The sequence below is a fragment of the Aphanomyces astaci genome (genome assembly GCF_000520075.1).
Source record: "Aphanomyces astaci strain APO3 unplaced genomic scaffold supercont1.39, whole genome shotgun sequence".
NCBI lineage: Eukaryota > Oomycota > Saprolegniomycetes > Saprolegniales > Verrucalvaceae > Aphanomyces > Aphanomyces astaci.
Window position 1 is genome coordinate 513,989 of NW_009798302.1, and position 10,945 is coordinate 524,933.

General features: G+C 51.4%; 3 protein-coding genes and 1 non-coding gene across 5 annotated transcripts; all 4 read left to right on the forward strand.

Annotated features, from left to right (window-relative positions):
• Positions 1-193: 193 nt before the first annotated feature.
• H257_12308 lies at positions 194-2,472 on the forward strand. 2 transcript variants are annotated; one of them, XM_009839468.1, is made up of 3 exons: positions 194-652; positions 722-814; positions 863-2,472. In XM_009839468.1, the coding sequence occupies exons 1-3, from the start codon at positions 248-250 to the stop codon at positions 2,420-2,422; spliced, it is 2,058 nt and encodes a 685-aa protein (XP_009837770.1). In that variant the 5' UTR covers positions 194-247; the 3' UTR covers positions 2,423-2,472. The 2 variants fall into 2 exon arrangements, with proteins under 2 accessions (XP_009837770.1, XP_009837771.1); XM_009839469.1 differs by having other exon boundaries at positions 722-2,422.
• A 238-nt stretch (positions 2,473-2,710) lies between these two features.
• H257_12309 (hypothetical protein) lies at positions 2,711-6,040 on the forward strand. Its single transcript, XM_009839470.1, has 4 exons — positions 2,711-3,668; positions 4,088-4,441; positions 4,841-5,193; positions 5,263-6,040. The coding sequence occupies exons 1-4, from the start codon at positions 2,763-2,765 to the stop codon at positions 5,903-5,905; spliced, it is 2,256 nt and encodes a 751-aa protein (XP_009837772.1). The 5' UTR covers positions 2,711-2,762; the 3' UTR covers positions 5,906-6,040.
• Positions 6,041-6,138: 98 nt separating this feature from the next.
• Positions 6,139-8,470, forward strand: H257_12310 (hypothetical protein). The gene has a single exon (XM_009839471.1). It carries the CDS (start codon positions 6,356-6,358, stop codon positions 8,405-8,407), a length of 2,052 nt encoding a protein of 683 aa, XP_009837773.1. The 5' UTR covers positions 6,139-6,355; the 3' UTR covers positions 8,408-8,470.
• Positions 8,471-8,982: 512 nt separating this feature from the next.
• On the forward strand, positions 8,983-9,064 carry H257_12311. The gene has a single exon. It is a non-coding gene; the product is annotated as a tRNA-Leu (tRNA).
• The last annotated feature ends 1,881 nt before the right edge of the window (positions 9,065-10,945 follow it).

Below are 10,945 nucleotides of genomic sequence, written 5' to 3' on the forward strand. Positions count from 1 at the left end.
AGTACGACAAAGCCGTACTTATATGGGTGAGAAATATATTTAACATAAAAAAAGCAATTCATATGTTTTAATGTATTAATGTTAAGAAACTATATACGATTAGTTTATATATCTATTAATACATGCTATATAACTGCAATTTAGTTTCTCACCTCATATCATCCTAAAGGGTCGTACTTTTCATTTCTTCTGAAACCGAAACGTCAAGGAACAGTTTCTTACCTCTCGTTACAGGTTTTCGTTCAAGATGGACGGACCATCGTCGCCTGTGGTCGTGCCCACCGCCGAGCCAGCCGCAAATGAGCCTAATCGGGAGAATAAGTCCGTATCCAAGTACGAAGTCGATACTGCCAACGAGGACAACGATGCAGACGACGACGAATCCGATGGCAACGCTCCATCCAAGCCAGGGTCCGTTAGGCCTGTTCCGTCGACGGACGACTTTCCACAAATGAGCTTATCCGCGCATCATGAGCCCCCTCTGAAGCTCAAATTCAAGCGGCAACATACGTTTCAGACGCGCCAGCGCCGCCATTTGAAGAAGCAGGTCAAGAAGATTGTGGCGACGTCCCACTCAATGAGGCAATTCCTGCTCGTGCTCTGGCGCACCTGTGGGTCCATTCATGCGCACGAAATGTTGGCATTTGCTCTTGTACGTCTGTTTAGTGATACTTGATCTTTTCCCTCCCATTGAACTGCTAAACGTAACGCCATGGAGCAGATTGTCGTGGGCATTTTATCGGAAAGTGCGACCCCCGCGCCTCGCTACAACGTGCCCATCGGCACCGTGTTGTTGACTGTCTCCATCAAAAAGGTCCGACTTGTCAAGTCGTCGTCGTGACATCTCATTTGATATGACCAGATCGAACTAAAACTGCTTACCACGGGCTTGCTCGTGGCTATTGGCATGGACATTGTGTGGCTGTGCCGCCACGAAACCACTAGTTATGGCGGGACGTTCCCGTTCTCGATCCTCAGCATCACACGTGTATGGGTTGCGTGTTGTATGTGTCTCAAGGCTGGTTTCACCATGTCCGTCTATTGGTTCTTGGAACCCCATGAAATGTCCACCAAGTACCCCACGGTGGCGTCGGCGCGCCAGCTCCGCCGGTTGATTTTCCAAAAAATCGGCTACTTCTTTCCGACAACGGCCTTACCTCCGCTGGGCGACCTCTCCCGGCACACGTTATTGCGTGTGGTGGCGCTGCTATGGATCCACGTCGTCTCGGGGGGTGTGCTACTTGTCTTGGGGCTGGTATCGTGTGCGTCGTTCACCATGTACCCGCAGTTCCGGTCTGCTGCCCTGGGCATCCCCCTGCACTACATGATCCTTGTCAAAGGCGGGACCACCCTCGCCTCGGTGATGCTGTTCGTAAACCATTTGCACTTGCCAGTGTGGCGCTGCCTGCGCCTCCTGCACTCATTGCAGGGGTTCAAAGGGCCCCTCATCCACTGGCATGGCATCGGATACGGTCAAGATTCAAACTGGATCAAGACGTTGCAGTTTGCCAAGGCCGCGGACGCGTTCTGTGGCTGCTACCTCCTCCTCGTGCTGTACTCTGCATTTCACCATGGCTCGGGGTTTTACGGCGGCGTGATGGCCGTACTAACGATCGCGACCATTTTAGTCGTGCTGCTCGAGTGCTGGGTGCCCCTGCTTGGGCTGGTCGTGTACAAGTTTGTGGGGGTGATGGAACAAGCGCATCGGGACTTTGACTCGTTCAAGCTCTTGCCTCGCAATTGGAATGCCACTCAAAGCAGCAAAGACCCTGACGAAGAGTCGAACGACGACACCAACGACGAAGGCGATAGTAGTAGTAGTAGTAGTAGTAGTAGTGATTCTGACGACAGCTCGGCCGACACCCAGAAGCACGACGGGGCCGCGTCCGCCACGTGGCTACGGTACACTGACGAGTACAACCGGTCGTACGTTCGCAACACGTTGACGGGGGAAATGTTCTGGGACCGCCCCAATGACGATCCCACGCCAAGTGCTCACGAACTGACCCATCCCTCACCTTCCGACCTCGGGGGACTCAAACCCGAGCTTGCCCTTAGCAACACCATGTACATGACCGCCGACGACTTCAAGTACCTCTGGAATACGCTGCCCCCCGCGGGGGGGTTTCTCTGCCGCATCCTCTCGACGCCGACGGTGGACGACCTCACGAGTCACTTGAGCGAATGCCGGTTTTACGTCATCACGGACGGCCTCGCCGCTGCGCACATTCGCGCAGTGTACTTTTATGCGATTCATACGGACACGTTGGCGCACTTTCTAGGCGCGTTCCTCATGGACAGCCTCTCGATGCAATTGGAAGCCAAGTTCAAGTGCGACCAACCAGACATGGTCGCCCCCATCGTGCGATGCTTGCAGCTGCGGTACATTCTTGGGGATTACGAGCCCCTAGGCGATATGTAGGGTGGTTATACATGTTATGTTAAACTTATAAGCATATATTCATTGCTGAATGGCACGGGGTAGACTTACAAACACCCGGCAACTGTACTGTACCTCCAGGACCGTTGAAGGTTAACATTACTGTATCGTAAATCCATCCTGCAAAGTGCTGGTCGTTTGTCCCATAAAAGAGTGAGTGTACGTGAAACGTTGGACACTTCAGAACCGGATAAAGATGTTTCCGGATACGATATCCTCTTGTATGTTGTATACCGCATACATTCTACAAGAGCGTAGTGTTTGGGGACCCAAACGGGTTGAAACAACATAACGGATCAACGAGCGCAACCAGCAGCAGCCCATGTCGTACTTGGTCCCGTCCGAGTACTTGCAGAAGTTCACGCCCAAGGAGATCCAAGACCTCAAGAGGCTGTTCAAGCAGTTCGACACCGACACGAGTGGCTCCATTGATGCTGCAGAACTCTCGCGGCTGCTCCTCTCCGTTGGGGAGCAACCGTCGCCCGAGCTCTTGAACGAATTGATCGCCTCTGTCGACACGGACCATAGCAACACGATCGAGTTTCCCGAATTTCTGACGTTGCTGTATGAGCTCCGCCATCCTGTCCCGAACGCAGCACCGGTGCATTACCCGACAGGGCCAACGTTTTGCAACGACTCGGCGGCCGCGCTAGGGGGATGGAACACGACGTTTGACAAGCCCGCGTCGTCGCCGGTTGCGTCGCCCAGTAGCTTCGCACCGAAGGCGAGCTCTGCGTTCACATCGGCCGCCGCCACGTTCAACAAAGGCACGAGCGTGCCGACGCCTCCGGTGGTCGTCGTGAAGAAGCCAGCTCGGGCCGCAACTCCTATCGCGGCTCCCGCTGCTCCCGTCACCGCCGCCCCGGTGCCAGTCGAACCGGTTCGCAGGTCGTCGGTCGCAGAGAACGCGGCCAAATTTGGTGCCACGAAGAAGTCGATGTCGCCTGCGCAGTCCCCGGCGCTCGGCCCCGCCGCGCACCCGCCCGTCCAGCGCGTGCCATCTCAACTCGCGACCATCGTCCAGAAACACTTGACGATCAACGAAAGCCACAGCGCTACGGGCGGTGTGCATTCGTATTCCGAGGAAGAAAAGGCAGCTTTTGCCGAGCACATCAACCACTGCTTGTCGGGGGACCCGCAGCTGCCGTACTTGCCCATGGACACATCGTCGAATGCGCTATTTACGTCTGTGACAGACGGCATCCTCTTGTGCAAGTTGATCAACCAGGTACGGCCCACAAACTATGTATATGTATGTAGAATATGTGATATGGTTTTTGTTCACTGGTTGTCCACTTTATCCATTTGTAAGATGGAATTATATATCAAAAATCTATAGTTATACACTATTGTGTGTCATATACCATTGTTTTCCGTGTGGGTTGTTGGCTACATCGATGTGCCTCTACGAATGCCTCAACTGGTTGAATACATTGCCCCGGCAGTTTTGAATGAACACCACCATATGTTATCTAATATTTCAATCTACATGCAATATTTGAAAACATATTACTATATATATATATATGGATTTTTTCGAATGATCCTAACACTTTGTTGATACCCTATTACAACATGTATATACAATAACGATTTGATACAAGTTATATATATTTGTTGTATCACATGATCGTGTGATCGTCGTAGGCGGTACCAGATACGATTGACTTCCGCGCCGTGAACATCAAACCCAAGCTCAACCTGTACGAAAAGACGGAAAACCTAAACTTGGTGATCAACGCCGCCAAGTCGATTGGGTGCTCCATTGTGAACATTGGGCCGTCCGACTTGCTGGAAGGCAAGGCGATTCTGGTGCTGGGGCTGGTGTGGCAGCTGATCAAGATCCAGCTTACGTCGACGATTAACTTGAAGAATCACCCCGAATTGGTGCGGTTGCTGCTGGACGGCGAGTCGCTTGAGGACTTCATGAAGCTCCCGCCCGACCAGATCCTCCTTCGATGGGTCAACTACCACCTCGCCGCCGCCAATCACGACAAAAAGGTGTTTTGACTCTCGTTTATACAGAAACTTGTTCAATTTATTCACTGATTTTGCCAAAAAAATGTGGATTTGTGTGCTGATTCGGCCAAATTTGTTTGAATGTTGTATTGTCCTTTTACCGAAAAACATTTGGACTACTTTTGTGCTGATTCGCGAAATCTATCAATCGACTGTTTGTACTCACATTTGTATGTACAGATTGTCCAGTTTCACACTAATTTAAAACACACACTAATTCGATGTTGACTTGGTCCAATAATGGATTTGATTGGGTACTTGATTCGTGATCTGGGTTTTTATTGGTCGTATATCGATCGTCTGCCATTTTGGTTAATGTGCTAATTCGATTGAGCATCCCACTCCAATTTCGAAACAAATATATATTATGAATCACTATAGATTGCCAACTTTGGGCGTGATATTGCCGACGCGACGGCGTACAGCGTGTTGCTGCATCACATTGCCGGGTCGAAATGCGACTTGGCGAAGGAACCGAGTGCCGTGGAGCGGGCGGCGCATGTGATTCGGAACGCCGAAAAGATCGGCGTGGACCCGTTCCTGAAACCCACAGATATTACCATGGGCAACACCAAGCTCAACTTGGGGTTTGTCGCGCAGCTGTTCAACACGTGTCCGGCGCTGGACGGGGTGGACGTGGCCGAGCTGCGCGACATTCTGGACGACGACGTGGGCGACAGCCGCGAGGAGCGGTGCTTCCGCATGTGGATCAACTCGTTGGCCATCCACGATGTGTACGGAGTCTGCTTTGGCTCGTGTCAAGCATGGAGCTATGTAGGTCACCATGTTGTTTTGCTGTATAGATATGTGAACCATTTGTACTCGGACTTGAAGGACGGGCTCGTGATTTTGCACGTGCTCGATAAGACCGAGCCCGGCGTCGTGAGCTGGCCCAAGGCAAACGTAGCCCCGACCAACAAGTTCAAAAGAGTGGAAAACTGCAACTACTGCGTCGTGCTGGGCAAACAGCTCAAGTTTTCGCTCGTGAACGTTGGAGGGGTCGACATTGCGGACGGCAACAAGAAGCTCGTGCTGTCGCTGATCTGGCAGCTCATGCGCCACAGCACGATCAAGCTGCTGTCGTCGCTCGGCCAAGATGTGCATGACAAGGACATTATCGACTGGGCCAACGCCAAGGTGCTGGCTGGCGGCCGCCATAAACGGCTGACCATGGTGCAGTTCCGGGACCAGGCGCTGTCGGACAGCGTGTTCCTGCTCGATTTGGTCTACGCCGTCGAGCCGCGCGCGGTGAACTGGGACGCGGTCGCTTTAGGCTCGCCACTTAGCCACGTGGACAAGGAAGCCAACGCCAAGTATGCGATCTCGTGCGCGCGAAAGATTGGCGCGGCCGTGTTCCTGACGTACGAAGACATTGTCGAAGTCAAGCCCAAGATGATCATGACGTTTGTGGCGTCGCTCATGTCGCTCGACAAGCAGCATCGCTGAATAACGATTACAATCTTTCAGACACATCGTTGGTCCTTGCACATAGGTCCTAAATTGAGTGATACTACTACAGTACCTATACCAGTACAATGGCACTGTGTACTTGGACGCCTTATAACACAAATGTTTTACATGGTAGATTGAGTCGATGTGTCTTAAATTGAGTTATATGCGTCTTAAATTGATTGTTTTATAGTGATTGCATCTTGAAAATGGATATTCCAATGGGGGAAGGATCCGTGGAAAATGGCGCCGTGGATTTGGTTGGTTCGTGTGGTGTGGGGGTCGGTTCTCGCCTCGGATTGGTGGAAATGACCCAATCACAGGTCGCAAAGGGAGCAGAGGTCTCTTCTTCTGAGTATAAGGTTTGGCAGGGTCTGGCGGCATCACCAATCATAACCTGGCAAGGTTGATCCAGGAATAATCGGTCACAGCACAATTTCATCCACGATGACCACCATCACCGACGACACAGCACCCCACGCGCAAGTGCCGCGTGTGAAGAAGGAGAAGAAAGAGAAGAAAGAGAAAAAGGAGAAGAAGGAGAAGAAGGCCAAAAAGCGTACCCGCGACGAAGATGCGGCTGACAAAGTGTCAGCCGAGGACGCGCAAGTTGCCACGACGTCGGCCGAGAGTGACAACGACGTTTCTGTCAAGGACGAACCCGTGGTGAAGAAGCCCAAGACGCACAACGTGTCCACCATTGGCGAAGACAACCCGCCCCTGTCCAACTTTCGCATCTCCGCAGCGACGATCGACAACCTCGAAAAGCGCGGCATCCCGACCTTGTTTCCTATCCAGGCCATGACGTTCGACTCGATCTACGACAAGAAGGACTTGATCGGTCGGGCTCGCACGGGCATGGGTAAAACGCTGGCGTTTGTCTTGCCTGTGGTCGAGCTCTTGCTGAAGGATGGCCTTCGCAAGAACCGCGGTCGTCCGCCGAAAGTGATCTGCATGGCGCCGACGCGCGAACTGGCCAAGCAAGTGGCCCAGGAATTTGAACTGACTGGCCCAACCTTGTCCACGACGTGCATCTACGGCGGGGCGTCGTATCAGAGCCAGAACAGCGACTTTAGCAAGGGCGTGGACATCGTCGTGGGCACAACCGGGCGCATCTGCGATCACTTGGAGCGCGGGACGCTCAAGCTGCACCAGTGCTCGTTCTTGATCTTGGACGAAGCCGACACGATGCTGGAAATGGGTTTCCGAGAAGACATCCAAAAGGTATTTGAAGCCATGCAATTCGCCAAAGCCGCCGAAGACCACCACATCCAAACGCTGCTGTTTTCGGCGACGATTCCATCATGGGTGGAGACCGTCGCAAATCAATACATGAGTCCTACCCGCGAATACGTCAACATGGTCAAGGACAACGAGGCGCAAGCGTCCACGGACGTCGAGCACATTGCGATTCCGTGCCACTGGCAAACACGCGCCGCGTTGCTCGCCAACTTGATGTCCATGTATGCCACCAAGACGAGCCGCACGATCATCTTTGCCGAAACCAAAAAAGACTGCAATGAACTGGCCGTGAACCCCGACATCAAGCAAGATGCGCAAGTGCTGCACGGGGACATTGCCCAGGGCCAGCGGGAAACCACCATGCAAGCGTTTCGCGACGGCAAGATCCGGTTACTGATTGCCACGGACGTGGCTGCCCGAGGGTTGGACATGGACGTGGACCTGGTCATCAACTCGGAGCCGCCGCGTAAACAATCGGGCCGCGCCGACTGCGAAACGTACGTCCATCGGTCTGGTCGCACGGGGCGCGCCGGCAAGAAGGGCATTTGCATCACGTTGTTCACGCCCAAGCAAAAGGACAACTTGATCCTTATCGAACGCCACATCAAGCGCAAGTTTACTATGCAGAGTGCGCCCAACGTGGACGACATGATCACCACGTCCGGCGCGACCGCGTCCGCCGAGATCGACGCCGTGCACAAAGACATGAGCGCGCTGTTTGTCCCCCATGCGGAGGCCCTGGTCGAGAAGCATGGCGCTGTCCAGGCGCTGGCCGCGGCGCTTGCGTGCATCACCGGGTACACCCGACCGACGCCGCAAGCGTCGTTGCTTACGGGTGCCCCGGACATGGTGACTGTGTTGTTTGAGAGCACCAACCCCATCTACGCCAAAGGCTATGTGTGGAACGCGGTGAACCGCGACATTCCGGAAGAATTCGCCGGCGCTATCAAAAACATGCAACTCACGGCGGACTCGATGGGCGCATGCTTTGAACTGCCGCTCGCTGGGCTGCCTCTGCTGGAGGAATTGATGAAGAAGGACCAAGGCGATTTCAAGTGTCCGTATTCGATCCCCCGTGCCCTCCCCACCATGCAAGAAATCCCTGCCCGAAGCAACGGCGGCGGTGGCTACGGTGGCGGACGTGGAGGTGGCTATGGCGGACGAGGGGGTGGTGGATACGGAGGCCGTGGTGGAGGCCGTGGAGGAGGTGGCCGCGGCGGAGGAGGCCGCGGTGGACGTGGTGGTCGACGCTATTAGAGTTGAATTTATTATATAACATAAACGGCCAATTATTGCCCCAATATCATTCTATTAGAGTTGAATTTATTATACAACGTAAACGGCCAATTATTGCCCCAATATCGGCCACTTAGTTTTCACCCATACCACGTAGAGCATGAAAAACTTCAAAGATCTGGAGTTATGCACTTGTAGAGAGAAGAAAGGTCTACCCAACCGTTCAAATTGATCGGAAATTGGAGTAATAAGCGCGTAATACATTTTTCCAAGAATATGAAAGGCAAACTCAAAGCTGTAGATTGTAGATCGACGAGTTTCTATGTTTATTGCATAGTCGTCAAGCGGTTTTGGAAAAGAATATAATTCAGTGATTCTATAAGGCTGTGTTTTTTTGTTTGTATAGAAGGAAGGGAGTACGGGCAATGTTTACACATAACGTTAACAGTGTGTTGAATCGTGGAGGAATAATGTCTTAAAAATGATAATCCAAACTCAATTAATCGTCGAGGATCGTATGTGTGGACTGCAATGGAACGAGTTTGAATGTTCACTTCGTAGTCGTTTGGTGGCTTGGGGATGACTGAAAGTATAAAGTCAGTGTGCCCGAGCGGTCCAAGGGGGTAGACTCAAGTTCTACTGTGTTCGCACTCGTGGGTTCAAATCCCACCGCTGACATCACTTTTTGTCCCCACTAGTTTTGGATATCCATTTTTCAAAGGTAATATCAGTTATTGGAGGTATGTATGTGGTCGGACCGTCGTACCTTACCGTTAAACCCAACGTGCGTTCCCAAGTAGAAATGTCGTACTTTGGTTGTCGTTTGGTCGTGTTTTTATGGCGATTTGTGCTTCTACGTGATTGGCTAGTGAAGAATTTGTCGTGTTTTGGTCCATCGTGTTTTCATCGTTTTCGCGCAAACCCATTGGATATATCTGTCCAATCAAAAATACCGTTCTTTCCGAACAAATTTCAAATATGCAAGGTTCCAGTGAAAATGCCTCAGGCGGTGGCGGCAGGCACTGGGTTCAAGGCCTCGCCTCGAAAAACTACGAAGCAATAGGACATCTACAATGACTAGCGGCACTACAATACTTAATATGTAGTCCGAGCTAAGCTGTCCCGCGGACTGTTCCCGGAAGTCACAGAGTACGCATAGGTAGGTGGTCGCATTAAGCTAACGTGGGACTAGCACACTCGTCGTCCATGTGATGGCATAGAGTACATCACGCGGCTGAAGAGCATATCGCGCGGCGGAATGAGGCCGCGAATGCATTGTGGTGAAGTGCAGGTATCTCTGGTTACATCAAACTACGCATACTGAAATCAAGTAAAACCTACGTAAAATTCACAAATACAAAAACACGACCGAAAATGACTCGCCATCGTACTTTGAAAAGGTGATTTCAAAGTACAGTACGACGGAAACGATTCTTATTAGCTCCGTTTGATTTTGAAATTATTCGGAAGGGCCCCTAAATGACAAGCTCGACACCTGGAATTTCGATTATGACTTTTACATATCGTGCTCGTTCTTCTACATAATATATTCTGTGACCAACTCTTGCATAGAGCGAATGACGCACCCCCGAATAAAACACGCACTCCGGAGTTTGCCTGTTTGTTCTTTGCAGATAATGCCTTGTGTGCCGATGAGTGCACCCCGATTGAACTAACACGAATTACTTGTTCCTTGATACTGTATCATGGGGACTGGCGGCATGTGCGTGTAATACCCCAACATTACGCCAATCTTGTGCTAGTTTGGATATGCTATGCTAATGGTCCAATATGGTCGGATATTTGGCCCGGACTTTTAAGATACAGTACTACTTCGGTCCGAAATTGTCGTTTCTGACTTGATTTACTTAACTCGAAATTTTTGTCAAATTTTATCCCGGATACTTGAAGTACGAAACAAGGTTGGTGAAATGGTAATTCACCAAAGTTGGTTCGCGCAGGTACGACTACAAGGCATGTTCTATCGAGGATACCGTTGGGTGATATTACCAATAGATGCTTCTTGACACTTCCACATGTCCGAATTTCTAAGCATTCGACACTTTCTCAACTCGATGCCAACACTCCAATCGAATGATCCTTCACGGTCAATGTGCTTCTGTCAGTCCGTAGAATTGCCACATTCCATGCAGGGCAAGTGTGTGGCGCTACGTTAACGTTCGGACCGCGCACAACTTTGTAATCGTATCCATCGTGGCTTTGGAGCCAATTCTGCCGTGGCCCGCGTTGTTGAAGTCGCGAGCTGGCCGGCATATGACGGATAATTTGAGGAATAATGTATAACTATTTCTGCGGTGTAACTTCTGTATACACATGCCACTGCGATTCGTATGACCTTATCACTTTCATGTCAAGCAAAGGCGGGAATTGCGTTCTGAACGAGATAGGGTGTATCAACAGATAGGGTGTATCAACGCCTGGCACGCCAATGAAGTGAGTGTTACGTTCAGGCGCATCCGCACCGAGTGCGTTTCCCGACGAGATACCCAACGCGGAAACTGTGCCGCTCGATACAACATCTAGACAGTGAGGAACAAG

Bases quoted from the DNA above. Each gene is read 5' to 3' on its own strand.
- H257_12308 (XM_009839468.1), top strand. From the start codon at position 248: ATGGACGGACCATCGTCGCCTGTGGTCGTGCCCACCGCCGAGCCAGCC. The intron at 653-721 runs GTACGTCTGTTT...GCCATGGAGCAG, and splicing joins AAATGTTGGCATTTGCTCTT to ATTGTCGTGGGCATTTTATC. The intron at 815-862 runs GTCCGACTTGTC...TGATATGACCAG, and splicing joins TGACTGTCTCCATCAAAAAG to ATCGAACTAAAACTGCTTAC.
- H257_12310 (XM_009839471.1), top strand. From the start codon at position 6,356: ATGACCACCATCACCGACGACACAGCACCCCACGCGCAAGTGCCGCGT.
- H257_12309 (XM_009839470.1), top strand. From the start codon at position 2,763: ATGTCGTACTTGGTCCCGTCCGAGTACTTGCAGAAGTTCACGCCCAAG. The intron at 4,442-4,840 runs GTGTTTTGACTC...GAATCACTATAG, and splicing joins CCGCCAATCACGACAAAAAG to ATTGCCAACTTTGGGCGTGA. The intron at 5,194-5,262 runs GTACGGAGTCTG...TTTGCTGTATAG, and splicing joins TCGTTGGCCATCCACGATGT to ATATGTGAACCATTTGTACT.